Source organism: Morchella importuna (genome assembly GCF_003444635.1).
Source record: "Morchella importuna strain M04M26 chromosome Unknown Morimp01GS047, whole genome shotgun sequence".
NCBI classification, from domain to species: domain Eukaryota; kingdom Fungi; phylum Ascomycota; class Pezizomycetes; order Pezizales; family Morchellaceae; genus Morchella; species Morchella importuna.
This window is the reverse complement of record NW_025763444.1, coordinates 167,490-192,353: the sequence shown is the minus strand read 5'-3', so window position 1 is coordinate 192,353 and position 24,864 is coordinate 167,490. Positions and strand designations below refer to the sequence as shown.

The following is a 24,864-nucleotide window of genomic DNA, read 5'->3' as shown; positions in this document are numbered from 1 at the left end:
AAGTGCTATCTATGTTCATAATCGGTAGTATCGAATCCGGCTATACCGGATGTTAATAACCCTATCTCCACGTGACAGCATTCAGGGTCCATTGTCACCGCCACAGCTCTAGTTGGCCTATGTCCCATTGGCCCTCGGAAGCGAAACGCCACAACACAACTGTCTGAACAAAACCATGGTTTGGATGAACTCCATTCTTTTACTGTCCAAGAGTCGATCACATGACTCTCTGTCATAAGCATTGTGGCAAAGGTCATTAACCCAATAAGGTTTAAAACCGACGATCAGCGCATGAGCCACATATTCTTTCGCCACTTGCGAACTTACTTCGCCAATTTTTTTTTTTTTCCTTGTCATTCATAAAATCATTTCCTCAACCTCAACCAATCCTATCAATCAACAACTCATATATTTCCGGTCATGCAATAGTGTCCGGTTTCAAATTTTACAAAGTCGATCCCGATCGGATCGCTTGAGATAGTTGCTCGTGTAGGATAGGTCTACATACAAACTTCAGCTGTGAATTGACCCAAAGTTCCGAGGCAGGGTGAAGGTAGAGCAGGGACGGATACAACTCGAGGAACTCCGAAAAAAATACTACCCCTGCCACAACGTTTGTTCTTATTTAAAGTTAACTCTACTGCTTAAGTAAGGAATTCAATATCTGGTAAAGTACACTGCCGATCTATTGGATGGCGGTGTTTGTATTACCGGATTTTCCCGGGTCATGGGCCCTCACTCGGAGCTAGTGGACGTGTCTTGGGCTTGTTGGGGTACCAGGTCCCTTGCTTCGGTCGCGGTTTTACACCAGGTGGAATGATACATAGTTGATTTTGTATGCAGGGTGCCGCCATACTTATTTTTTCCTTCCCTGCGTAAGCGTCGGGTAGGGCGGAGGGGTGGGTTATGGTTTCCAGGATTTCGCCTTACCAAGTCAGGTGAAACTAGCTAGGTAAAAAATGATTTCATACTAATGAATACGGGGCGGACATGGAGTGGCTTTAGGAGATGGTTGGTTCGGTGGCAAATTGTCTCCGAGTGAAATGATATTTCGATCACTTTTCAGGATTGAGGACGGCTGTGGACAACGACCGGTCTCCTGCAAGAGGTAGCAGCACAGCGGGATTATGCAACCAAGATATTGTGAAGTGGCCACCGAGAGGTGTCCACGCAAGCATCATAAACTATGATATGTACATATTACTATTCAATTGGCAACAACCTCGTCTCGGTACCGTTTCGGGACTGTAACTCTCCCGTATTCACTTCCTCTATCTACTGGATTTTTTATTTGCTTTTCTGGTTCTGAACTCTGATTCTGGACTCTGATTCTGATCTGTGGACGGCCTCAAGAATTTCCCACGAGCCTCTCGATTTTGAGTGACGTAGACGGAGAATATGGCGGGTTTGGTGTTAGCATCGTTTCGTAACTTTGTGGCCAACTCTCGACAGAGTTTCGCTTCAACCCATCAAAAACACCATCTTCGAAGATAGAATTCTTCAACGTAAACAGTGAAAGCATGATCTGAAGTACCTAGCGTACAGTCAGGGCACCTAATGCTACCCACACTTGGAAATTTGCTAGTTATCCGCCGAGCTTTCAGTCCATGGGCGGCGGGGTTCCCCGCAATGATAATATGCTGTTTCTAACTCCACTTTGGGAAAAGGGACATGCGAAAGGGGAAAAAAGGTTAGAAATCGGCCGGGTAAAGTGGCGAATGAGAAAGTTCAAGCAAAAACGGGCCACGGACAGACTTTCCGTCCAATCAGCAGTGGCGTAACGGGGGGGTACCCCCCAAGAACAGGCTGGCACTCTTAAGGACGAGGCTGTAGAACTGTCAAGCACCCTCGGTCAACCTCTACCCTTCCGAATCACCCTTATCGCGTTCTGGAGACTCCTCCAGCGGACAGAAGAGAAGATCCTTACGGAATATAAGGCTTTGCTTGCCATACTCTTCAACCTGTCCGTAAAACTTCCTCCGAGTACGTACACAGGATCATCAACCCTCGCTACATCGCCCTGAAAACTGTGGGTGTGCGCCACAAACCCCCTCTCACAACCCAACTTCAACGGAGTTAGCTTACTTCTCCCATCAATTAATCCTTGGAATAGATTCCCTGTTGAACATACGGTTCTTCTGGGTTTCTTTCTGTGGCGGTTGATATAGAGATCAATGTTGATCTCCTATGGAACCTCCTCCAGGTCGCTACAGTGTTCCGCCCAGGAAGGGTTCGTCAAGCTCCGGTCCACCTCCATCTCCTGTCGATGCAGCATTACAAAAATCAAAATCGAGACGTTTGAGCAAAGAGCAAAGGAAGAGTGGCTACGATCGCATAGAAACGTTAACGAAGGAATTGACGCACGCGCTTAAGGATGAGATGACACGAAGGAAGGACTCATGGGATGTGGAAGGTGACAGGGAGGAAGAAGAGCAGTGGGAAAGTCGGAAACAAGAAATATATGATGGGCTTTCAGAGTTGACAGAAGAGATAAAAAGGGCTCTTAGAGACAGAAGCAAGGAGGCAGTTTTGGAAATGTGGGGGAAAGAACTGGAGGAAAGACGGGCACAAAGAAGCAGTGGATCAAAAAGAGACGGGGACTGGGATGGGCACGGCGAGGATGGGGGGAAAAGCGTAGCGGGAGGAGATGGATGAGTATAAGATGGGGGAAATTGTGGGTAGAAGGAGGGATAAACTGTCTTTTCCATCATATGGGCTACGAGCATCTTCGTTGGCGTTTTCTAGACGGAATAGAGGGTTCGTTACCATTTCTTTGGTGTTTTATATATCAGTTCTTTTCTCAAAGACTCAGAGTTGATACCTCACCCGAGGAGAAGTTTTACTAGCAATTTTATTGAGAGGTAAAAATTGTTTAACCTTGATTTTGCACCTGTTAGACCGGATGCCATCCTCTGGTAAGATTTTGCACATATTTGAGCATAGTTACCGCTTTGTTTACCCTCGTTCCCCTTCCCTCTGCGTCTTTCATACAAAGTCCACATTTGTTGACACAAATACAGACAACTGAGGGTGGGCACCACATCATCCAGCGCGCTACCCATCACTCTTTTGCAGTTCCCCTGATTCTGAATCTACCGGGTTTGCCGAGTTGGCCTTAACACATGCCCCTAATTGGTATCGTGTAGGCGCTATATCGATACAATATTGTCAACCCTGCTCTCAGATAAGGGAACTTTTGGTCATTTGTCGGCAAGTCTCTTGTAGTATCACTTGCGATCCTCGATGCCCGATGCTTCCTTCGTATGGTAGCGGTTGATAGTTCCGGCAGTGGCGTGTGAAGTGGAGTTAGATGCCTTCCCTTGGTCTGCATGCTTGTATGTAGTCGCGAGCACCGCCGCAAAGACAGTTAGCAATCCCGGCCAACCGGACAGTAGTATTCTAATAAATTCAATTAGGTTATCTATCCCCCGGGACTTATAATACCAGTACTATGGTGGTGATGTGCGTAACAGAAATCGTAGAACGAAGTTTTGCGGAGTGATGAGCCATAAGCTTAGAGTTTTAGAGCATTCACGGAAACCTTGTCGTGTGTGGTCAGTGTTATTCCCCATACCTCCCTGCAAGGCGGTTGTTAATCGACAACTGAGAGAGTCGCAATGTTTGGCTTCTGCATGCAGATCACTTCCTGTTTGACCTAGTGGTTGCTGGCGAGCGCCACACCAAATCTGGCCGGGTGGCAACCACCAAAAAAAGAAACCGTCTCCTCTCTCTCTCTTCTCTTTCTCTGATATACATACTCACGTGTATCTTCAACCTTTCCTTCCTCCGAAGGTGCAGTTAGACTTCGGCTAATCCGTTTCGTCGGGCTGGAGCTCCGTTGAAAAAAACGCCCTGCCAAGAGACACGCATAATTTGTGTAGTAATTTTAACCTCAGGAATTAAACGCAGGGCGAAGGTTTTTTTGTAGTTGGGTAGGGGAAATACTCCGACGAAGCTATATACGGAGCGAAGTGATGGTGTCAGGATAGTGTGGAATGACTAGAATCAGGTTTTTCGAGACATGGGATCATGGAAGTCTTGGCAAGGCGAACGTCAGATGAATCACAAAGAAATTAATGAAAATCCCAGCGAGGATAAAGCAAGAAGCATGTGAAAGGCGAGTGGCGAGAGGGCAGGTCTCTCCAGAAAATTTTGGCGAAGCCGAAGCCCGCAATGCCGTGCCGATCACCCGAGTGATATTCCATGATTCTATGGCCGTTTGTTTGTTGTTAGATCCAAATAAGCTTTCAAGAATGATTTGGGAACTGAAAAAGGTGGAACAAAATTGTGAGATCATAGTTTTCCTTATCCAAAAGACACCCCCATATCTTCACTCGAGAAATAGTGTCGTTAAAGTCTGGGCCTGTGGTCTCAAGTTACCCTGTATCAAAGGGCCAATTTCGCTTAAAAGCTTAAACCTTTTCCATACTAGCCTTGCTGTCTAGGAATCCCTTAGATCTTGGTAAGGTATATTGACACCATATCATGGATGACGTCGTTCAACAACTCCTGGCAGGATCCCGTGAATATGCAGATTGGAATACCGGTATTCTGGTATTCGGGCATTCCTGCAAAACATTTCGACGGGGCACTTATTTGCCACACCTTATAAATAGCTTGGCAGTACGCGCGGTGGGAAAACCATTTCCCGAAGTGTTGTCAGGGTGGATTTGGTGCCATAGTGGCGGTGATATTGCGGCAGTTTGACGCCCTGTGTTGTACTTTGTGGCTTCAGCATGAGATGATGCTATTGGTGCTGCAGGTTGGGACTTCGAGCCCAAGGTTTCTGGCACCATAAGGAATCTGAACCCAAGAGGTTATGGGAAGATAACTACCACTTCGATTAGGAGTGTGTCTGAGGGGGTAGGAAAAGAAAGAAGGTGGGATCAACGATGATAGATATTGAGCCAAGAATAAACAAAACTGCCAACTCACTCAAAATCCTTTGAACTATCCCGCCATCCTGCAGTGACTGTCCTGTAGTCCCAATTGATATTGCCGGTTGCCGGAATCTTAGCGATCACATGACAGAAATAGTTATAGATTAACTGAACTGAGGTGCTCGAGGTACCCCTTGGATTATCTCCTCTATAGGAGGAGAGTTAACAAAGCTGGACGATGTTTTTATGCTTAGGGTTAGTTGTGTTAGTACTAGAGTTAAGTTAAGTTTTTAAGCCAATTAAGAGTCCCAGTTTGATCTGCAGTTTGAGAATCCCAAAATAAAACACTGCGGGTTGAAAGGGTTGATGTTGTCCAAGTGGGACATAGGCACTATCTAGACAAGCTGGTATCCGTTAGACACAGAAACTGATTAATTGAAGTGTATATCATTTCTTTTCTTCGCTAATTATCCGAGTGAGGAGGGATTTCAAGGGCTCAGGGAGACATTTACCAAAGAGTATGTCATACCGAACTTTGTTCAAACTCAACCCCAGTTTTTCAACCCGGATTTTGCATATGAACTTTCTGGCCCCAGGTCTAACTCTAGCTCTGACTCTGGATGGCTTTGGCTCCGTTGTTGCTTTGAACCATAATTGTGATCGGAGGATTGCATGGATCGAAATTGTGTCCTGGGTGGCGAAAATCTGACAGTGTCATGGTCCGGGGTGGCACAATTTTGGGGCGCACCAGTTACCCGCCAGTAAACACCGCCAGACATGCCGTACGTACGCACGCGGCCGGATTGAAGCCGCTCAGACAAAAGAGGTAATTGATCTGAATACTGCAAAAACGTGAACTCTCGTTGGCTGCCAGATCACTCGCCACAGTTCTTCGAGCGGCTTCAAACCAGCCGCGCAAGTATACGCCTCTATGTCAATTTCGATCAATGTGTTTGACCTACAAACCCCCGTCCCAGCCTACTATTGCTTTTGATAGCTGAAAAACTCAATAAATTATCTAATTTATGAACAGAGCCAGCCCCGTTTTCCGTTAACCTGAGACCTTCCAAATCTAGAGCCGGTCGAGGCTTTGGTACTATAGATAAAGGAAAAGGTTTTAGGAATCTAGCTGCTAGCTACGCAGACCTGCAGCCACTAGAAACATTCCAATATACGCCTTCGTTTTCTTCAGAAAGGATAATCCCCGAAAGTTCGATATATGATCCCACCAGCTGCATGCGCAAGAAATAATAGGACACATAATTTACGCCTATCGTGGGAAAGAAGAAAGCTATATTACATGCGAATGTCACTAGCTGATATTTTATTTTTACCGTAATAATAATGTTTGTTACTGCTGGAAATGTTGAGTATATGCCTCCCCAGTTAGCTAGCTGCAGCGGTTCCTTTACCTTCTTATTGTCTGGAGTTGCAAGCTCTTGGCACTTTGGATTCAATCTCGCCCTACTCTAAATTCTACAGCAGCCTCGCCCAGATCCATCAAGCCACTCGGCCCCATATCCAAATCTTGGCCATTTCCCCACATTCATGCAAATCGGGTCGTGTCAGGTACCGCAATAATAAAGCCCCGTGATTACGTCATCCATGATGTCAACGCTCAACGTATCCCGGTCCCCGGTTCATGATCAGGAATCGAGACAGAACCAAGGTAAAACAATGCATGTAGATCACGGGTTGTCCCGCTGAGAGACATTCGGAGGAGGCTGGGAATCAAGATAAAATATCTGAAATGTGACATGTTGCTTCCGGGGGTGCATAGTCAGGTGGATGGGTGAATAACGAAGATGTGTATCGGAAATTAACAGTGGGACTCATTTTGAGCTTGGCTTTTAGTGCGGGAGAAGGGAGGTTGGAAAGAAAGAGGGGAAACCTCGTGTTTAGAACCGCTCATATTTTCCCCGAATTGCAAACAAATCATAGATCATCACTCGTCTGTTGTATTCTTGGCGTGAGACACGCGAAGCAAAACCGACGAGAATAACCTTGAGAGATCTCATCTATGTAACAGAAAGATCTCCTAACTTTATATGGCTCTATTTGGCCCTTCTCTCCGTTGAATCTTGGGAAGTGAGGTTGTATCAATTTCGATTGATTACCCCACAAATCTGTAGGTAGATATTACAATTAAAGTAGGTGCAAAGGACTTTATATGCGTTCGAATCATAATAACTAATATTTAGTTAGCCTGTATCGGAGAGTTGTCAACGTCCCAGGGATAATACTTATGATTAGTGGTCAGATCTTCAGAGATCTATGTGTATATTGTAGGCACATGAATCACTGACTGCCCTATCAATTTCCATAGATCTTAAACGTCTCTGAAGCCTATTCCAACTTAGATATCTGTCTTTTTTGAAAAGAAAAGGCATTCTAAATTCGTGGTCACCTACAGGAAATATATCCCCATCTAATCCCTTAATCTTTCCGTGACTTTGCTAAAAGATCTCCTAATCTTCTTGACGAACCTTCTGAAGCTTGTCCTCCTCTTTCCACCTGTCGCTAAAGACTGAGTGACCCCAGTCATGGACTCATCTTCGGCCTCTTCACCCCCATCCCCATCCCCACCCCCCTCCCTAGTTGCTGGGTTCAAAGACAATCCTTCATGCAGCGACAACCTCTCCATATCCATTAATGGCCAGGTTCTCGTTGTGTCATTTGACGGTTCAGGTCCCTGTTCTGGTGCCGAGGGCGTCGCCAAACCTCTCTTGACCGTCTTTCTTGCCTTAACCCTACCGTCAATGCTCCATCCTCTATCTTTGTCCCTCAGACTTCCTGGTGCCGATGACACCTCCCTAGGCAATCGTTCTCTTTTTCTCCCTGGGGGTGTCGGAGTCTCAGGAGTCGGAACCAGTCTCGGGATTCGAGAGAGGCCTGGGTGCTCTCGCCACTTCAGAGGACGAGGCTGTGAAGGGAAAAGAACACGGGAAACGGGGAGAGATGGAGGGTTGACACGAATATAAGGGATCGCCGTAGTAGTATTTGTGCGGGGCGGAGGCAGGGGGGTTGTCGGGGCCTGGGGCAGAGGGAGCCGGGACTGGTACTGATAAGGGGGGGCGTAGGGCGTGGCTTGGTGCGGACGGGAGGCTTGGGTTATGCCTGAGCTAGTGGAGTATGAACGCGTGGGGGGCTGGTTTGACATTGTCGCGGTATCTGCTGGTGTTGGAGGGATTAGTGATGATGGGTTAGTGGGGTGAGGCCCTTTTATTGTGGTTAATTGGAGAAAGGGTTTCATGTAGATGGGGATACTAACTTGAAAGCAATGCCTAAAACGTTGAAGTTGTGACCATGCGAGGTGCTTGATGGTTGTGGATGTTGAAAGTTTGGTTGGGTTGAATGTGGTTACGACAACAGTCAGGCGATTGAGCTTGCATCATATGTCATCACTCGAAATTACGAGCGTATCGATCTATCAAGAAATCTTTGGGCCTCTAGGCAGTGTTCCAGAATCCTTTATTTACAGGAATTATTAGCTACAACTATCCCATCACAGGCTCGGGCCGTTCTTTGAGCTTGATATCCCAAGACTGGTAAAGAACATGTATCGCTTCTAAAGTGGTTCGTAACCTGCATATAATACATGTATATACCGAAACCACAGAGGACGTACGCGTACGTTAGTTGTTCTGTCGAGATCGATAAAGGACAACAGCTGTCGGCCAGTTAAGGAACAGGCACTTGGCCGTGGTCCTCAAGTTGCGAGACGATACCTGTGAGTTTAATACATGTTAACTTGACTCCGTCCTGGCCTTTGTAACATGCAAACCACGCCTTACTAGTTTATCAAGTTGGATATTAGGAGACTCTATTTTCCACCGTCTCTTCTGCAACATCGTCAGCATACATATTAGGTTTTCACCTACATTTATTCACCTACATTTATTCACCTTACCCTCAGGATTACCTATCACGATCGATGAGGCACTCCGGCGGCTCCTGAAAAGATTGCTTGGTGGATCATATGTGCTCTTGCTTATATACTCCTACACCTAATTAATTCTTTCTAGTCCTCCCTTGGTCCTCACACACTGGCTCCCCCGAGATAGTCCAATAAAAAGGTATAATACCGAATCCCAGATTCACCGTTTTGATGAAGGCAATAGAATTCCCAGTATTTCAACTCCCATTTCTCCAGCCCCCCCCCCCCCCCCCCCAAAAAAAAAAAAAAAAAAAAAAAAAAAAACAGTTCTATATATTGAAATTTATGCTAACGCAATCTCAGAGGTCTCCTCCAGATACACGATTCATCCACAGGCAGGACTCGCGTACTTCGCTTTCATCCCCTTCTCGTTGAATGGCCCCCTCCTCCTCGAATAGACTGCTGCTTAAGAATATCGAGAGCGATGTCGCCGGAGTATGGGATCGAGATCTAGCTACATCATCTGTTTCTATTTCCGCTTTCCTTCTTTCTACCCCTCTCTGAGCATGCGTTCTAATCATATCGTACGATCACCATGCATAATAGCATATGTTTTAAGGATATGAAGCTATCTCATCCGCGGCCTTGATACCTCCCATTAAACAAGAATACTATATAATAAGCTAGTTCCGCACCAACGCTAGTGGCATGAATGGACTTTGCGCAACATATGTACTAGAGAATATTAGCACGAGTCTAGAAGGACCCAGTCCAAGGGAAAACCGTGTCCATTTTCTCGGGACGATCGGCAACAATGCAAGCTTTTAATCTCCTAGTTATACCCACCGGTACGTACAACGATCTATGCAAAAGCTCAAACTTAATCGATCTAAGTGCCCTGGTATCCAGCTCACGTATCTGCCCACCCAGCCCCTGAAAGGAAACACAATTTTCCAAACACAACCGGCCCATAGACCAAGAGACAGAATTCGAAAGAAGCTCGGGTTTCAGGTTGGAATGTTCACCAGTTTTGCCGAGAGACCCAACTTGGCCTGGGTTGGGGTTATATACGAAACATCAATCCCTGCGCAGATCGGAACAACAATTGGCTTCTAAATCAAATAGGCTTGGTGCGCAACCAGGGAGGTATTACCGAACCCTTAATAAAAGAACGAAGCAGGTTAGAGCGGAAAGGTTTTACCACCCCGCGGTGAATAAAGTGGAGAGAGTACTAGCAATTAATATATAGACCGTCACAACTATATTAAAATATTTTTTGAGCTTCGGAGACCAAAGCGCGTACAGAGATGTGTGAATAAAAAGGACATTGCCATCCCCCACCAGCTCTACCGACCGTTCGTTTGTTCTCTCACACAGCAATAACTGGATTGATTGTACTCCTTCATTCCGTCCCTTCTTTTCACTTCTTTTTATTCGCATATTCAGACCTGCAGTGCAGCGTCTATACCACATTCTTTTCCAAAATGCGTTTCCAAACCGCACTCTCTCTTGTTGCAGCTCTTGCCCCGGCGGTTTTCGGGCAGCTTCTCGAAGGCACAGCCGTAGGTCCTACTACTGCTCTGTCGGCCAAAAGCACAATCTGTAACGTATTGGATTACGGTGGTGTAGCTGACGGAGCTACCGATATTGGTCCTGCAATCACGAAGGCTTTTGCATGTGTTACTGCCGCTAAAAATGGGGCAACACTGTATGTTCCTGAGGGAAACTATTTGAGTAAGCTTTCTCTTTTCCCCGTATGGCCTACGCAAATAACGGAAACTAACGCATTTCAGTCTCTACTGGTGTCGTGTTGAACGCAGGATCAAACTGGGCTTTCCAGCTTGACGGTCTCATCACACTCGATGTTGCGGGAAGCTTCTCTGGCAATGCCATTGTTATCAAGCGTGCCACCAACTTGGAGATGTACTCCAGCAATGGTAAGGGTGCTATCCAAGGAAACGGATACCAAGTACGCATTTCCGGATCATCACAAAACGCCCGTTTACTCCGCTTCATGAACTGCACCAACTACTCCGTCCACGACCTGTTCCTCATCGATTCCCCCACGTTCCATCTTATCCATAATAACGCCGTCAACATGGAGACATACCACATCACCATCCGCGGCGGAAACAAGGGTGGCCTTGACGGCCTTGACTTGATCTGTGACTCCAACTGCTACCTCCACCACATCGAGGTTACCAACAGAGACGAGTGTATCAGCGTCAAGACACCCTCCAAGAACGTCCTGATCGAAGATATCTACTGCAACCAGTCTGGCGGAATGTCAATTGGTTCACTCGACGCTGGCAATGGCGGTTCGGAAATCGAGTACATCCACATGCGCCGCATCCACGTCTACCAGTGCACCCAGATGCTCATGATCAAGACCTGGCCCGGTGGTACCGGCGCCGTCGGCTACGTCCGCAACAGCATTTTCGAGGACTTCTGGGCATATGACACCACATACGCTCTCGACATCGACCAGTACTGGTATTCCCACACCACACCCAACACTGGTGCAATTGCGTTGTCGAACCTTGTGTTCAGCAACTGGACCGGCACGGTGGACAACGGTATCAGCCGCGGCCCTATCGTGATTAGGGGATCGGATGTGGTCCCATTGACCAACATCACGCTTGAGGACTTCTCAATGTGGACCGTGAACAAGGACCGCGTGGTGCTTCAGTGCAACAACGTCTACGGAACTGGATACTGCGCTAGAGAGCTTGCCAGCGGGGCGACACCAACCGCATTTAGCAGCACTGTTACCATCACTACCACAATGTCAGGATTCACAAGCCCCACTAGCCCGGCGTGGGGTGTTGCGGGATACGGAACTACGCAGTCAATCCCCGTGTACACTCCCGCTGCGTTGTGGGGATCAGTGGCTGCTGCGGAAGTAACAGCCAAAGCAGTTACCAGCACTGCGGCTGCGGCTGCTGCTTCTGCAACTTCAACTAAGGCTGCAACTTCGATCAAGACTTCAACCTCGACCAAGGCGACATCTACTGCGACAACCTTGGCGACGAAGAAGACCTCTACCACTGCATCCTCTGCGTCGGCAACTATCACTGCGACAACCATTAGAACTAGGGGTGGACCAGGCGGACGTGGAGGACCGTGGAGGGCTTAGAAACGTTTCTGTGTATATTATTTAGTTGTGTTTATATATTAGTTTTATTCTAGTGAATTATAAGCAAGCCCTTTTAAAGCTAGGGAATTTGGTGACTAGTGATGGGCACAATACAAGACGAGACGAGATGAGAGCAGTCTTGTCTCGTCTTGTAATATTAGAGTTCATGTTTTGTAATTGCCAATACATAAGTGTCAGTCTTGCCGAAGTCTCGGGACTTTGTAATCACAGGTATTTTCTGTGTAAAACGACATAGATGTCTACTTGCAGCTTCATAGCGAGAAATTCGAGGAGGGTTACGGTTATTAATTCAAACTTATGGTCGAAATTAATGAAATAAACATACTTTTAGCTTAAAAGCAAAGTCCGGAGACTTTTGTAAAATGGTCTTGAGACCTTGCATATTGAACCCGACATGGTCTCGTCTTGTCTTGTGCGAAGTCTCGCCAGGTTTTGTCTCATGCCCATCACTATGGGTGACCGACGGATGAGTGATGTGTCTGTCCAGTCTCTCGGTAAATGAGCCCACGGCAGCTGTAGAGATCAAAGAGCCTCTCTGTAGTAGACGATGGATCCACGGAAAAAGGGCGAGGTGTGTGGGATATTTACAATTCGTGAACTAGCTAGTTAGACCCTCCCAAGACGCCCCCCCCCCCCCCCCCCCACCTATATGATCCTTTGTTTCTCCATACCCACCCCCAATTCCACACCAAAAATCAAGAAAGAAAAGAAAAGAAAAGAAAAAAAAAAAGCCAGCACCGACAGCGAATGCGACGAAACCAGACCGCATGTGCCCATTTCTGCAACAATTTCCGAAAAGTTGTCGATCCGATCATTTCCTATTTTGTCAGCCAATCACAGATTCTCACTCGCGCTAATTTTTCGCTCGTGGTATCTCGTCCACACGCAGCAAACCCAGTTCGACGTGTTTTAGATCCACCAAGACAGCACTTCTACTGGCGGGGCAGGCGGGGGCGAAGAGAAAGGCCCTTGCACCAATGGCCACCGTTCCGGAACGGTCGGATGGCGACGTCATCGATACCTCACCACCACCACTCACAGCCAGGTCTAGGGTAGGGGAGGGGGAGGTGGGATATTTAAACCCCCCCCCCCCCGGTGGGGGATCCGGGTGCGGTGTTTTCTTGGTACTTGGTATCTGTTATTATTGTTATTGTTATTGTTATTGTTAGTAGGATGTCGGACGAGGAAAACCAGTGGAAACACCGCTCAACGCCGCATTGGCACCCGTATCAGCGCCAGAACCTCATCAATGCTGCGAATGGCCGACTTCCGCCTTTCAATACCGGTATATATCCCCCCCCCCCTCTCCTCCCCTACTCCTTCCACTCGCATTACTTCCCACTCCTAACATAGCACCACCACAGAACCCCACAAAGCTCGAATCCAAAGCCCGCGCCAAACTCTCCCAAAACGGCTGGTTCTACGCATCCTCCAACGCCAGACAGTCATACACGCACCGCGCCAACCGCGACGCTTTCGACCGCCGCCGTATCCTACCGCGAACACTGGTTGATACAAACCGGCGCGAGACTCGCACAGAGGTATTTGGAAGGAGTATAGCGGCGCCGGTATGTTTTGCGCCGGTGGGTATTAATGAGATCTACCATGCGGAGGCGGAGCTGCCGGTCGCGAGGGTGGCGGGGAGACTGGGGGTGCCGTATTGGTTGGGTACGGCGGGGAGTAGGGCGGTGGAGAGTGTGGGTGGGGCGAATGGCCCCGGGGGGGGGGGGGGGGCGTGAGGTGGTTTCAGTTGTATATGCCGCATGATGATGAGTTGACGATGAGTCTGTTGGAGCGGGCGTGGGTATGCATGCGGCTGCATGTCTGTTTTGGGTGGTGTGTGTGACTGATGAGAGGCATTTGGTGGGCAGGGTGCGGGGTTCGATGTGCTTATTCTCACTACGGACACCTGGCAGTTGGGCTGGCGGCACGACGATATCGCAATGGGGAATTATGGTCCCGAGGAGTTTCTATAACTGCTATTTGGTGCTGCTGTGCTGACGGTAAAACACGTATACAGCATTTTACCACGGCCGCGGAGCCTCCCTGGGGTTGACAGACCCTGTTTTCCAGCGCCGTCTGAAGGAGGCCGGCATAGACGCCGCCACGGACCCCAAGGCCGCCGCGCAGAAGTGGATCGACACAATCTGGCACGGCCGCCCGCACACGTGGGAGAAGGTCAGGTGGGTCCTGCAGCAGTGGAAGACGCTCACCGGCGGCAGGCCCTTCGTGGTTAAGGGGATCCAGGACGCGCGCGACGCTGAGAGGGCGGTGGAGGTGGGGTGCGATGGCGTGGTGGTGTCGAATCATGCGGGGAGGCAGATCGATGGGGCGGTTGCGAGTCTGGATGCGCTGGAGGGGGTGGTTGGGGCGGTGAGTGGGAGGACGACGGTGTTGTTTGATTCGGGGGTGCGCTCGGGGAGTGATGTGTTTAAGGCGCTGGCAATGGGGGCGAGGGCGGTGCTGGTGGGGAGGTTGTGGGTGTGGGGGTTGGCGGTGCAGGGGGAGGTCGGGGTGGAGCATGTGATGAGGAGTTTGCTGGCAGAGTTTGATTTGACGATGGAGTTGGCGGGGTGTAGGAGGGTTGAGGATATTCGGAGAGATTGTGTGAGTATGTATATCTATCTGTGGTAGGTTTGTGGGATACTGACGAGGGCATGGCTGGTAGGGACGGTGGAGGAGATGGACGGGAAACAGAAAGCGAAATTGTAGAAGGGCTTACTACTTGGAGAATGACTTCAACAAGCCCAAAAACAAGCAGATCCAGGGCGGAATCCTGTGGCTGGTCGGGCCAGCCATTATGTTTTGTGAACAGTCTGAAGGGCCTTGGTCATATCTAGCCCGGCCTAGCCCAAGGTCGTTCTCCACAGGGAGGGCTGTTAAACCATATAAACGCCATGGCACCTTCATATGTTACGTAGGTTATAGCTGGTTATCAAGAAAGAAAGAAAAAAGAAGGGGTTTCTTTTCAATAGAAACCCGGCCGCCCCGACTCGAAAACCAGAAGAGATCCGACGCTTTCAGGTTGTTTGTGATCGAGGTCTCGCTCTCTGAGGTCTGGATGTGAGATGTTTGATCAAGATCTGTTGCTTTATTGTTCGAATGAGAGGAGATGAGAGTGACGATGATTGGACCAAGAGGGCGCCGTGGCTTACCTTTCTAGGGCCTCAAACTAACACATACGCTTAACGGGTTACGACCGTAACGTACGTGTCTCAACACCTATCCCGCTTGTCTCGTGCCCAGCAAGTGTTGATGATGAAGCAGGGCCCGTTTGGCTACCTGTCGTAACAGGGTCATACATATAGGAGACAGACAACCTCATAAATCTGTTTCATTTCCTTCGAAACTCCGTTCTGTCAAGAAGGTTCGTGTTCTGACAGGCAGTTTTAGAGTGGGGCGGAGTTTTTTTTTTTTTTTTTTTGAAAAGGTAGGGGTCAGTCAGGGTACCTGCATCTTTTCGTTCAAGTTGTTGCAGTCACAGTAGTATGTACTCCCCAAAGTGAGGATCAAGTCAGAAATCAAAACCAAAACTAAAACTAATGAGAGCTTCGATTTTGGAAGTCCGCTAGTTTAAGTACCCTAGTAACTAGCTGTAGTAAGCAACGAGATCAAAATCAAGTTTCCAGGGGTCCACACCCAAATTTTGGCAAGGGATCAAATTTGCAATTGATCTTGACCCGAAGTTTTGATTCGACTTTTTTCTTTTTTTTTTTTTTTTTTCAGGTTAAAAGCTTAACCAAGATCAAAATGGAATTTAGCCGGTCGGCCAATCACAACCTCCAACCTCCATTCTAACTTGATCCTGACTTGATCCCCACTCTTAGGACCGTCCAAAAAATTAACTTTTACAGGTCAAATAAACCCAAGCTCCGTTTGGAAAAGAAAAAAAATAAAAAAATAAAAACCCTGTCTAATTTAGAACTCCCCTAACGGAGTAGAGTTTCGATACCGCCGCAACAGCCATGCCAAACGGGCCATAAGTACTCTACCTGGGAAAATCGTCTGCGAACAAGACTACTATTCCGCTAACATGCCCCACATCAGCTTCAAGCTCTCGAATTAAACCGGAACTACAAGTAATTTAGTCAACAGATCTCCCGGCGGATCTTGTGAATGCAAGGCTCATCTCCTTCATTGTATGAGGTATAGCGTGACTACGGATATATCGAGTGATCATCCATGATCCACCCCCACCAATTGCAAAGTATACCATGGTGGATCGATCTCATCCATATAAATTCAATGTCTACCGCCAGTACCTCAACCGTTAATCCACGAGCGCTAACCAATACATACGCAAGGAACCAGAGCTCAATGGGTATAATCAATAGAATTAATACTATATGAACCTGTGAGGTATTTTTGGGGGTTGGATGAATTCTCTGGGTCGGGAGGAATTGGTACTTATAGGTATACTCTTGGATCGAGTGCTGTGGGGAGTTTTCTTCTCGTTGGTGTTAGGGGTAGATGTCGCCCATGACCATAGTATAAAGGCCATGCCTTCACATCCACGCTGAACCACACATTCCCCCTCCAATCCCGCATCTTCCCCTTCCCCGTGCAGCCATGCAAACAAACCACTATTCTACACAAACCCGCCCCCCAGCACCCACACCTACTCCCTCCTAACCTTATATGTAACCCTCGGCACCACCCTCCCCACCACCGCCGCAACCCCACACCTCACCATCTCCTCGCCCACAACCTCCACATCCTTATACGCCTCCGGCGCCTCCTCCCACACCAGCTCCTTATCATCACACACCACCCACCCCGCCCCCTCCACCACGCGCCCCTTCCCGCTGCGCGAAAACGGCTTCATGTTCGTCATCACCTCCGTGTCGCCGTTATACTTACGCGCAATCCCCACCCGCGCCTTTGATCGCGACATGACCCTCCCCGCGCCATGTGCGAGCGAGAGCGCGTTCTGTGCCCCGTGGCCCGTCGCCTCGCTGAACAGCGGGCGGAGGATGAGAGTGGGTGTGCCCCGGGATCCGGGCAGTGGGAGGAATGGAGTCGAGGGGGTGGAGGGCGCGGCGCCTTTGCGGTGGATGTAGATGGCTTTGGTCGTGTCGGGGGCGGCGGGCGGCCAGGGGGTGAGTGTGACGTTGTTGTGGTGGATGTCCATTGCCTTGCGCTCCTGGATTGCGGCGTGGTAGGCGGGGATGTTGGCTTCAGGGCTGTCCCACAGCGAGGACTCGAGGCAGCAGAGGAAGCGTAGTGCGATGAGGTCGCGGGAGCGCTGTGCCCAGGCGCAGGCGGCGTCGTGGAGGGTGAGGTAGGAGAGTGCCTTTGGGTCCGTGGCGGGGATGGAGATGTCCGCCTCGGTCGAGGACGAGTTGTAGAACTGCGACAGGACATGCTGTCCATACCCGCGCGAGCCGGAGTGCACCAGCAGGATCACCTCGTCGGGCGCAAACGGCGGCGTGTACACCTGCCCCGTGCCGTCGTTGTAGGTGTAGGGAAGGATGTCCTCCACGACCTGCAGCTCCGCAAAGTGGTTCCCGGACCCGATGGTGCCCAGGTACCGGTCCCAGTCCGCGCCCACGCTCAGCGACTTGCCGTCGGTGGTGCCGCAGCTTAGCCATGCTTCGCGCTCGGCGGGGCCCAGCCACTCGCCCTCGAGGCCGACGAGGTTGCCGGCGACTTTCTTCACCCCGGCCGCGTCCCAGAGTTTGTCCGCCTTGAGCGTCGTGCGGTACCAGCTCATCCCGCAGCCGATGTCGCCGCCGATGAGCGGCGGGTGGATGTAGCCGTCTGAGACGAAGGTGCAGCCGATTGGGAAGCGCGTGCCGGGGTGCAGGTCTGGCAGGCCGACGGCGGAGATGATGCCGGGGAGCTTTGCGCACTCGGCTAGCTGCGAGAGGGAGACGGGGTCGAGGGCGAGCTGGGAGGTGATGGTGTGCACTGTGCAGGTGGTGCTGGGGGGTGCTTTGGTGTTGCCGACGTACGCTTCGCCGGCGGAGATGAGGAGGACGAGGTCGTCTTTGAGGTATTGCTGGATGTCGTCTGATGTGAAGAGCTCGTGGCCGCCGCGCAGGAATACCCGTGCGGGCTTCTTGATGCGGAGTTTGGCCTTTGAGGTGGTGAAGACGGCTGTGAGGATGTCGGAGTCGGAGGAGGGGAGGAGAAGGGGACAGCGGTTTGTTTGGGAGGCGTTGGCAATCAGGGTGAGGCGTGTGGCTGGCATTTTTGTTGGAATCTTAACTGTAGACTGTATATGATGTAGGTTAGTTAATATCGAGGTGTGGTTGTGGTTGAGGTTATGGTTGTTGAAGTGGGGGGAGGTGAGTGAGAGAGAGCCTCGTTACGTCTTGGCACATGTACGAGAGGTAGAGCATGCAATAATACTATTCTGGCACAGCAGGCACTGCATGGAGTACAGCACTGGTTGGTATAGCACATGCTGCCTGGCTGCTGACTGTGCGGCTAGGCTAAGCGAGTAGTAGCAGCTGGAGGGAGACCAAGGGGTATAGACAGTGGGTCACAACATATCACTCGAAATCTGGAGGTTTCACTGCGTTGCTGATATATATGCATCAACGATCTAGCCTTTGCACCGGTAGGAATAAGCTACAGGACAGTTATCACGGATACTGAGGTTCCATGGTCTTTAGAGAAGCCTAATCAGGACTTTATTTCAAACTCAAAATTAAGGATAACAATCTCGGCCAGCCGAATAACTAAGCTAAACTAAACAAGACTCCAGCTGGCATCCTCGTCTTCTACTGTCGGCTGCTTCTCGACAGCCTTTGCCTCCAACTCTGCTGGCGCCTCCACTGCAATCTCCGCCTCCTTTTCAGTTGGCTGCTTCTCAATTACCTCTGCCTCCACTGCAACCTTTGCTTCCTCTTCCACTAGCTGCTTCTCACCTGCAGGTTCCACATTGTCCACAAACATCTTCTCAAGTGCCTCCACCATCTTCTCCCCCTCCGCTGATGGCAGCCCCTCTCCACTCACCTCGGTCTCCGCCTCCTCCACAACTCCCGGAACTACCGTCCCCCCCTTCAAGTCCTCCAGTATAGTCTTCAATCTATCTGCATCCTTCCTCACTATTTTGATCGCCTTCGAAGTCGACCCCAAGCGTTCCTCCGTCTTCTTAACCGCCCACCCGGTCTCCCCCCACTTGCGCACCAACAGGGCCAACAGCGGCCGGCCTTGGCTGTAGTCGTAGAACTCGACCAGCGATCCACCTTCACGCTTGTACTCGGCCTCGGCGGCGCGGAAAACGGTGTCGTTGATCTGATGATTCGCCCTGGCGTGGTCTAGGTAGCTGAGGGCGTAATTGTAGCGGGCAATGAGCAGCTCAAGTTCGCTTGTGCAGCGATGGATTTCTCTGGTGACGAGTTTCCTTATGCGGCAGATGGCCCTGGGGGAGAGAGTGACTTGGATGGCGGCTGTGGGTTGCTCCATTGTGGCTGTTGTGGTTGGGTGTGGGTTCTGAATATTGCTAGGCTTGGGAGTCGTGAGGTTTGGTTTTGGCTAAAGTTAGCTAGAGCTGTAGGATATTGCAGAAAGTGTGAGTGTGGGATGGGGGGGGGGGGTTGAAGTGGTGCGTAGCTCATGGGGGTTTTATGGTGCGAAAAGCAAGATGTCGCATTCAATGTGTAACTGGCCTTTGGATATCTAGAGCGAGGCGCTCCAGGAATTGAATCTTCACTCAACCGCGCTCCGTGCTAGTTGCCGCCGTGAAGGTCCCTAGGCTCTAGGAGCGGGTTGGCTATAGCTATTGAATGATTGAAAGTGACATGAGTAAAAATATCCGACCCCGTTCAAGCCCTGTGAAGCGAGCGAGCACACAACGGGCCGAGCAGAGAGAACCTCCACCGTAAAATTTGATACAAAACGCATCATTAAGCCTGCAACCAAGAAAACATGTTTGTCCTCTGCTCAGTCTGTTATGTGCTCGCTCCGTACATAAGGAAACACTGCACAAAAAAGCTGCACAACCGATCATTTCCACCACCACACTCAATCCCCGAAACGTGCAGAACCAAAACACACACACACACACACACACACCATCCGCCCCGAAAAACGAACCATAACCCATGCTTCCAGCTCAAAATATTTTATCAAAAAAAAAAGGTAGGGTTAGGGTCGAGTTTTTTTTTTTTTTTTTTTTTTGCACAGTAAGCAATCATGTCAGCGCCCAGTGGGTAGACCGTAGCGTGGGTGGGTACCTGCCAAGGCCATCCCGACTACAAAAAAATCTCTGCCCTTCCCGCTCTTTCATCACTACACCCACAAACAACAACAACAACCGCGGCAGTTGGGGAGGTCTTGTTCATCGTCTCGTCTTTTTCCATCACTAGATGGGTGGGAAATGGAAATGGAAATGTTGTTATGGACTGACTCTGCTGACCATTCAATTCCATCCATCCACAGCACAGCACAGCGCAGCGCGGAATGGGTTGGAGTAAACTGTAAGCCACCCCTCCTCCTCCCCCCCCCTCCTCCTCCCCCCCCCCCCCCCCTTCTCTTCTTCTCTTCATCTCTCCCCCACTGCAACCCCACGTCCATGGGCAACCACCATGCATCTGCACCTCTGGATGATGATCTAAAAAACATACACTGAAAATTCATAACCGTCCCGGCGAGCCTTGCGCTTGCTGGGAGTTGATGAGTGCTTTTTACCTCTGACTGCCGATTCTCTTTTGCCCTTTTTGACTGCCTTTTTGGGGGGGTGGTTTGTTTTTGTTTTTTTGTGGAGTGATGGTTGATGGTTGATGGTTGGGGGGCTTGTGCTAATGTTTTTTTTGGGGGGGGAGTTTTAGATGGCTTTGAGGATGGGATGGGGATGGGATAGAGGGGTTGCGGCTATCGATAGGCACCCACGCTTTGGTCCGGGGAGGGGAGTGGTTTGGGGGGGGGGGTAAAAGCCTAACACCCACTCTATAACACCAACCCCCACTCCCACGGGGTGGTTATGTCTCGAGATGGCCTTCATTCACACCTCCGTCAAACAGAAGGGGGAGGAGATATCGATATCGGCGTTACTAACCCGCCTCTGGCATCAGCAGCAGCCAGAGAGAAAGAGAAAAATCAGCAAGTACACGATGTGCAATAATCTACTTATTCATAGTGCTCACAGGACTCCCCGGCTCCGGGGTGTGGTTCTGTGTAGTGCCTACGGTGGTGGTGGTGGTGGTGGTGGCTATGGGTCAATGGAACCTCTAGCTACATGCAGCTTTCGCACGCCCGCGCTGTGGTGGGCGTTATCGCTACAAACACTCCCAAATAAAATTGAAAAATAAAATAAAAGAATAAAAGAATAAAAACCGTCAGATACATAGTTTGCTTCTTGGGATTTCCCCGCCTAGCTATGGTGCAAGAGGGAGTAGAGGGCGACCCTGTACACACCACTTCAGTCAATTCCTTCATTGGCTCCGGGAAGCAAACATTGAGGAGCCTCACCTTTAACTCGACTTTATGGCTGTAAGAGCTACAATACTGAACTGGTGTGAACAGGGATGACAAGGTCGCCCCTCCAAGGCCTCTCACACAATACGTAGATTCCGACTTTCGCGTTTTTTGACCGGACACATGAGACATATGAGACAGTGAGTGAGTGTTTCGCGGGAGAATATACATACATGTAGTAGTTTTTGTAGTAGGCTTTTTTAGGTACAATTAGCGCTATTCCCCAGCCCATCTACTATCAGTAAGATATATTATCTTTACAGCGTGGAGCAAAATACTCTGCCCGGTGTTACCAAGAACGCAGACCGGATCCGGGACAAGCGGTGCGTAATTATTGGACCTCCACCTCCTGTGGGCTTGGCGGCTGTCATGATTTGATGTCCATAGTAGGATGAGGCCAGTCCGTTGTTTCAGTCGGCTTACATGTACCACTAATATTTCAGAATGGTTGGGGGTTGCGGTATGTACCGCTTGTTTGGTGATGCTGTCTACGTGTTCGGGTACAATATAAAAAAAACCCACCATGGGAATATAAAACCCGGATGAGAAAACTTGATGCGGTTCTCTTTCCCTTACTGGATAGATAGTCTATTATTGAAGGTTGGGGGCGTGAAGGTTGATGTCTCATGCAAATTAAACCACATTATAACAGACTCACAGACCATCACTCGCGGTTATAAACTTTCCTCCATTAGGATAAAAATTACAATAAACAAAATTCCAAAATACACAAACACATAACCTATATCTACCAACCCCCCTTAAAAATCTCCCACCACACTATCTACCAAACATCCACCACACACACACCTAATTACTTAGCTAAGGTAGAGAGCCTTGCCCCACCACTCGCAGACCTCCTTATCCCCGCTCGCATCCACAACCGTCATATTAGTTCCACTCACCACCAACCCCAACCCCTCACTTCCAAAAGTTGGCCACATAACATGCTCGGGGCCCACACCCGTGCTATTACTACCCTGCAACTCATTCGGCGTTCCACCGACCACAAAGTTCATCACAAACCTCCTAGTCGCAAGGAGGATGTCGCGATCGACGACAGCATCAGCGCCGGGCACTTCGTTGAACAGCAGCGCGGACCAGGTTCCGTGGGTGCCGGGCAAAATGGTGCTGACAAAGTTGTAGGTGCTGTTCGGGAGCGCGGCGGACATGGCGTAGCGGTTGCAGTCAAAGCCGGAGTCGGCGGTGACCTTGATGAGGCGCTCTTGCTCGGTCTTGTAGGGTGTACTATTGCTGGGTGGGGGGTAGAGCGCGAGGAGGTCGGCGATGGAGGCGTTGGAGATGCCGGGGAAGATAGAATTGATGTGGTTTGCGCTGACGGTGGTGCCGTTTCCGACAAAGGAGGCGCCCTAGGGGTGTGTTAGTGGGGTGATGAAAGAGAGGGGGAGGGGAGGGTGTATGTACTTCGTTGATGTCATCCATGACGAGGATTTCAACGTCCTTCTGGATACGGCCTTGTGCATAGAGGTATGAGGGCACATCGGGGACAAGATCCCCGTCAACGGAAGGCCCAAAGCCGAAGCCGGGGGGTGCAACATCAGAGATAATCTGCTTATTGATAAGCTGCAACTGCTCCGTGGGGATGGCGCGAAGACACTCAATTCCTTGGTCGGTGCCTGTATCGCATTATATTAGCAAAAGATCGACACCCTCTTAAGTGTTCGGGCATCATACAATTTGTCGCAGTCTGCAAAGACAGATAACTGGTCTCGGCGCCCGAATGTCCACCAATGGGAAAGAACCCAGGTCCAATGGGGATGGCCCTCTTGAACAGCTTCTCGCCCGTACCACCATAGGCGGAGATCTGGTGCATGATTGAACCAGCGCCCGCGGAGCCACCCATGACGGTGACCTCATCCTTGGAGCCGCCAAAGAGATGAATCTTGTCCTGGACCCACTTGAGCGCGAACCTCTGGTCATAGAGACCTGCGTTCGGGACTGTGTTGTCGCTGAGCGTGAAGCTGGGGCCACCGAGCCAGCCGAAGGCGCCGAGACGGTAGTTGGGCGCAACATAGATCACAGGGCTGGGGGAGTCAACGAGGAAGTTGATAGGGTCCCCGTGCTGCGTCTTGGATCCTAGTACATATCCACCGCCGAAGAACCTGCACCAATTAGCCTAATGTGCCCTATTGCAATATCACTGGCTGGTTATATATGCATTCTACTTACCACACAAGCACTGGTACGTCCGTAATCTCCCCTTCGAGGACCTTTCGTGGCACAATGACGTCAAGGAACAGGCAGTCCTCGCTGACCCCAACCTTTTGCGTGAGGTCGCTGCCGGCGTAGGCGGGTTGACCTTGAGGACAGGTGCCTCCAATGCTGCCGTCTTGGACCGCAGTGCGATTCTCCAGTGGGGCCTGGGGAGCGGCAAAACGGAGGGAGCCAGTGGGGGAAGCGGCGAAACGAATGTTGGAGAAGGTGTAGGAGTCGTAGGATTCCTGATAATTATGTTAGCGGTACGGAAAACAGAGGGGGGAAGGGGTTGGAAGGGGGAAGGTACGTTGTAGGAGATGGCCTGGTGAATGGCGTAGCCTAGATCAATCGTAGGGAAGTCGGTAGTGCTGAGGGTGCTGTTTGAGGGGGTTGGTGCAGCAGCGGCGAGGGCTGATAGCCCGAGTGTGAGGGCCAGACTGGAGAGAATCATGGTGGGTGGTTATTATATTACTGCTATTATTTGATTCTGGTAGTGTGGGCCGCAGATCAGAAAGCAGCTGAGTGACTGAGAGTGAACACAGAATCGGAGAGCCGACAGGACAGGTTTTATACTTCACTGGAGGGCCACGGATGACACAGGAATACATTGCGAACAGCATTGGGTATTGAACTAATGGGTAAAAATCTCTGCAGATCTGATGCATTCATTACCAGTGTTCATGCTCAGCCATGATGCTTCTCTGCTGTCCCCATTCATATTAACCATCCTGGACTGGCTCCCCGTGCTAGGGCTGAAACGGGTGCGCTAATCAAAGATTATCAGTACAGCCTTACTCACTTGGGCTAATTAGTAGCACCACACCGACTGTTTGGGAATATATGTCATACCCTTAGAAGCAATTATCCTCGACCCCATAATGAGGCAACTATACTAATTATAATTAGCTGACATGACAGCTACAATCCATCATGACTCTGACATAAAAACTTTTTATATCGACCTAGGTCAAGACATTAGCAGATACTTACAACCATCGATCCATAGGAATACATGTACTCTTACTGTTGCATCACCACCACCCATGCACTGAATAGATATTCAGTTCGGGTAAAGAACGAATAACCCCATCATACCTAGGCCTGGTCACTAACAAATTAACCAACAGCTCGGGGCCGACACCCCGTATCGGAGCCGAAGTTAAGAACCTCCACCTCGGGCCCGACTGCCGAAGCACCTCCGAAATACCGAGTTGCACAGTGCCTGTCTACCTCCGGCCGTGCACGCCATGGGTGCAGGAGACGTTGCGATGCCAAGACCCTGGTTACTTGATTCGTCAAACTGTAAT

The 24,864-nt window shown here is 49.9% G+C and overlaps 7 protein-coding genes across 7 annotated transcripts; 2 read left to right on the top strand and 5 right to left on the bottom strand.

Moving 5' to 3' along the window:
• Nucleotides 1-1,766: 1,766 nt before the first annotated feature.
• Nucleotides 1,767-2,769, bottom strand: LAJ45_10550 (uncharacterized protein; the record flags this gene model as incomplete). Its single annotated transcript, XM_046120073.1, has 5 exons — nt 1,816-1,827; nt 1,928-2,065; nt 2,132-2,150; nt 2,212-2,324; nt 2,767-2,769. The coding sequence occupies 5 exons, from the start codon at nt 2,767-2,769 to the stop codon at nt 1,816-1,818; spliced, it is 285 nt and encodes a 94-aa protein (XP_045966732.1).
• Nucleotides 2,770-7,308: 4,539 nt separating this feature from the next.
• On the bottom strand, nt 7,309-8,040 carry LAJ45_10549 (uncharacterized protein; the record flags this gene model as incomplete). The annotated part of the gene is made up of 1 exon (XM_046120072.1): nt 7,309-8,040. One exon carries the CDS (start codon nt 8,038-8,040, stop codon nt 7,309-7,311), a length of 732 nt encoding a protein of 243 aa, XP_045966731.1.
• Nucleotides 8,041-10,241: 2,201 nt separating this feature from the next.
• Nucleotides 10,242-11,893, top strand: LAJ45_10548 (uncharacterized protein; the record flags this gene model as incomplete). Its single annotated transcript, XM_046120071.1, has 2 exons — nt 10,242-10,491; nt 10,551-11,893. The coding sequence occupies 2 exons, from the start codon at nt 10,242-10,244 to the stop codon at nt 11,891-11,893; spliced, it is 1,593 nt and encodes a 530-aa protein (XP_045966730.1).
• Nucleotides 11,894-13,087: 1,194 nt separating this feature from the next.
• LAJ45_10547 (uncharacterized protein) lies at nt 13,088-14,626 on the top strand (the record flags this gene model as incomplete). Its single annotated transcript, XM_046120070.1, has 5 exons — nt 13,088-13,199; nt 13,268-13,611; nt 13,786-13,870; nt 13,935-14,525; nt 14,583-14,626. The coding sequence occupies 5 exons, from the start codon at nt 13,088-13,090 to the stop codon at nt 14,624-14,626; spliced, it is 1,176 nt and encodes a 391-aa protein (XP_045966729.1).
• A 1,906-nt stretch (nt 14,627-16,532) lies between these two features.
• On the bottom strand, nt 16,533-18,107 carry LAJ45_10546 (uncharacterized protein; the record flags this gene model as incomplete). Its single annotated transcript, XM_046120069.1, has 1 exon — nt 16,533-18,107. The coding sequence occupies one exon, from the start codon at nt 18,105-18,107 to the stop codon at nt 16,533-16,535; it is 1,575 nt and encodes a 524-aa protein (XP_045966728.1).
• A 503-nt stretch (nt 18,108-18,610) lies between these two features.
• LAJ45_10545 (uncharacterized protein) lies at nt 18,611-19,330 on the bottom strand (the record flags this gene model as incomplete). The annotated part of the gene is made up of 1 exon (XM_046120068.1): nt 18,611-19,330. The coding sequence occupies one exon, from the start codon at nt 19,328-19,330 to the stop codon at nt 18,611-18,613; it is 720 nt and encodes a 239-aa protein (XP_045966727.1).
• Nucleotides 19,331-22,158: 2,828 nt separating this feature from the next.
• Nucleotides 22,159-24,008, bottom strand: LAJ45_10544 (uncharacterized protein; the record flags this gene model as incomplete). Its single annotated transcript, XM_046120067.1, has 5 exons — nt 22,159-22,710; nt 22,766-22,977; nt 23,036-23,463; nt 23,531-23,802; nt 23,865-24,008. The coding sequence occupies 5 exons, from the start codon at nt 24,006-24,008 to the stop codon at nt 22,159-22,161; spliced, it is 1,608 nt and encodes a 535-aa protein (XP_045966726.1).
• Between the last annotated feature and the right edge of the window lie 856 nt (nt 24,009-24,864).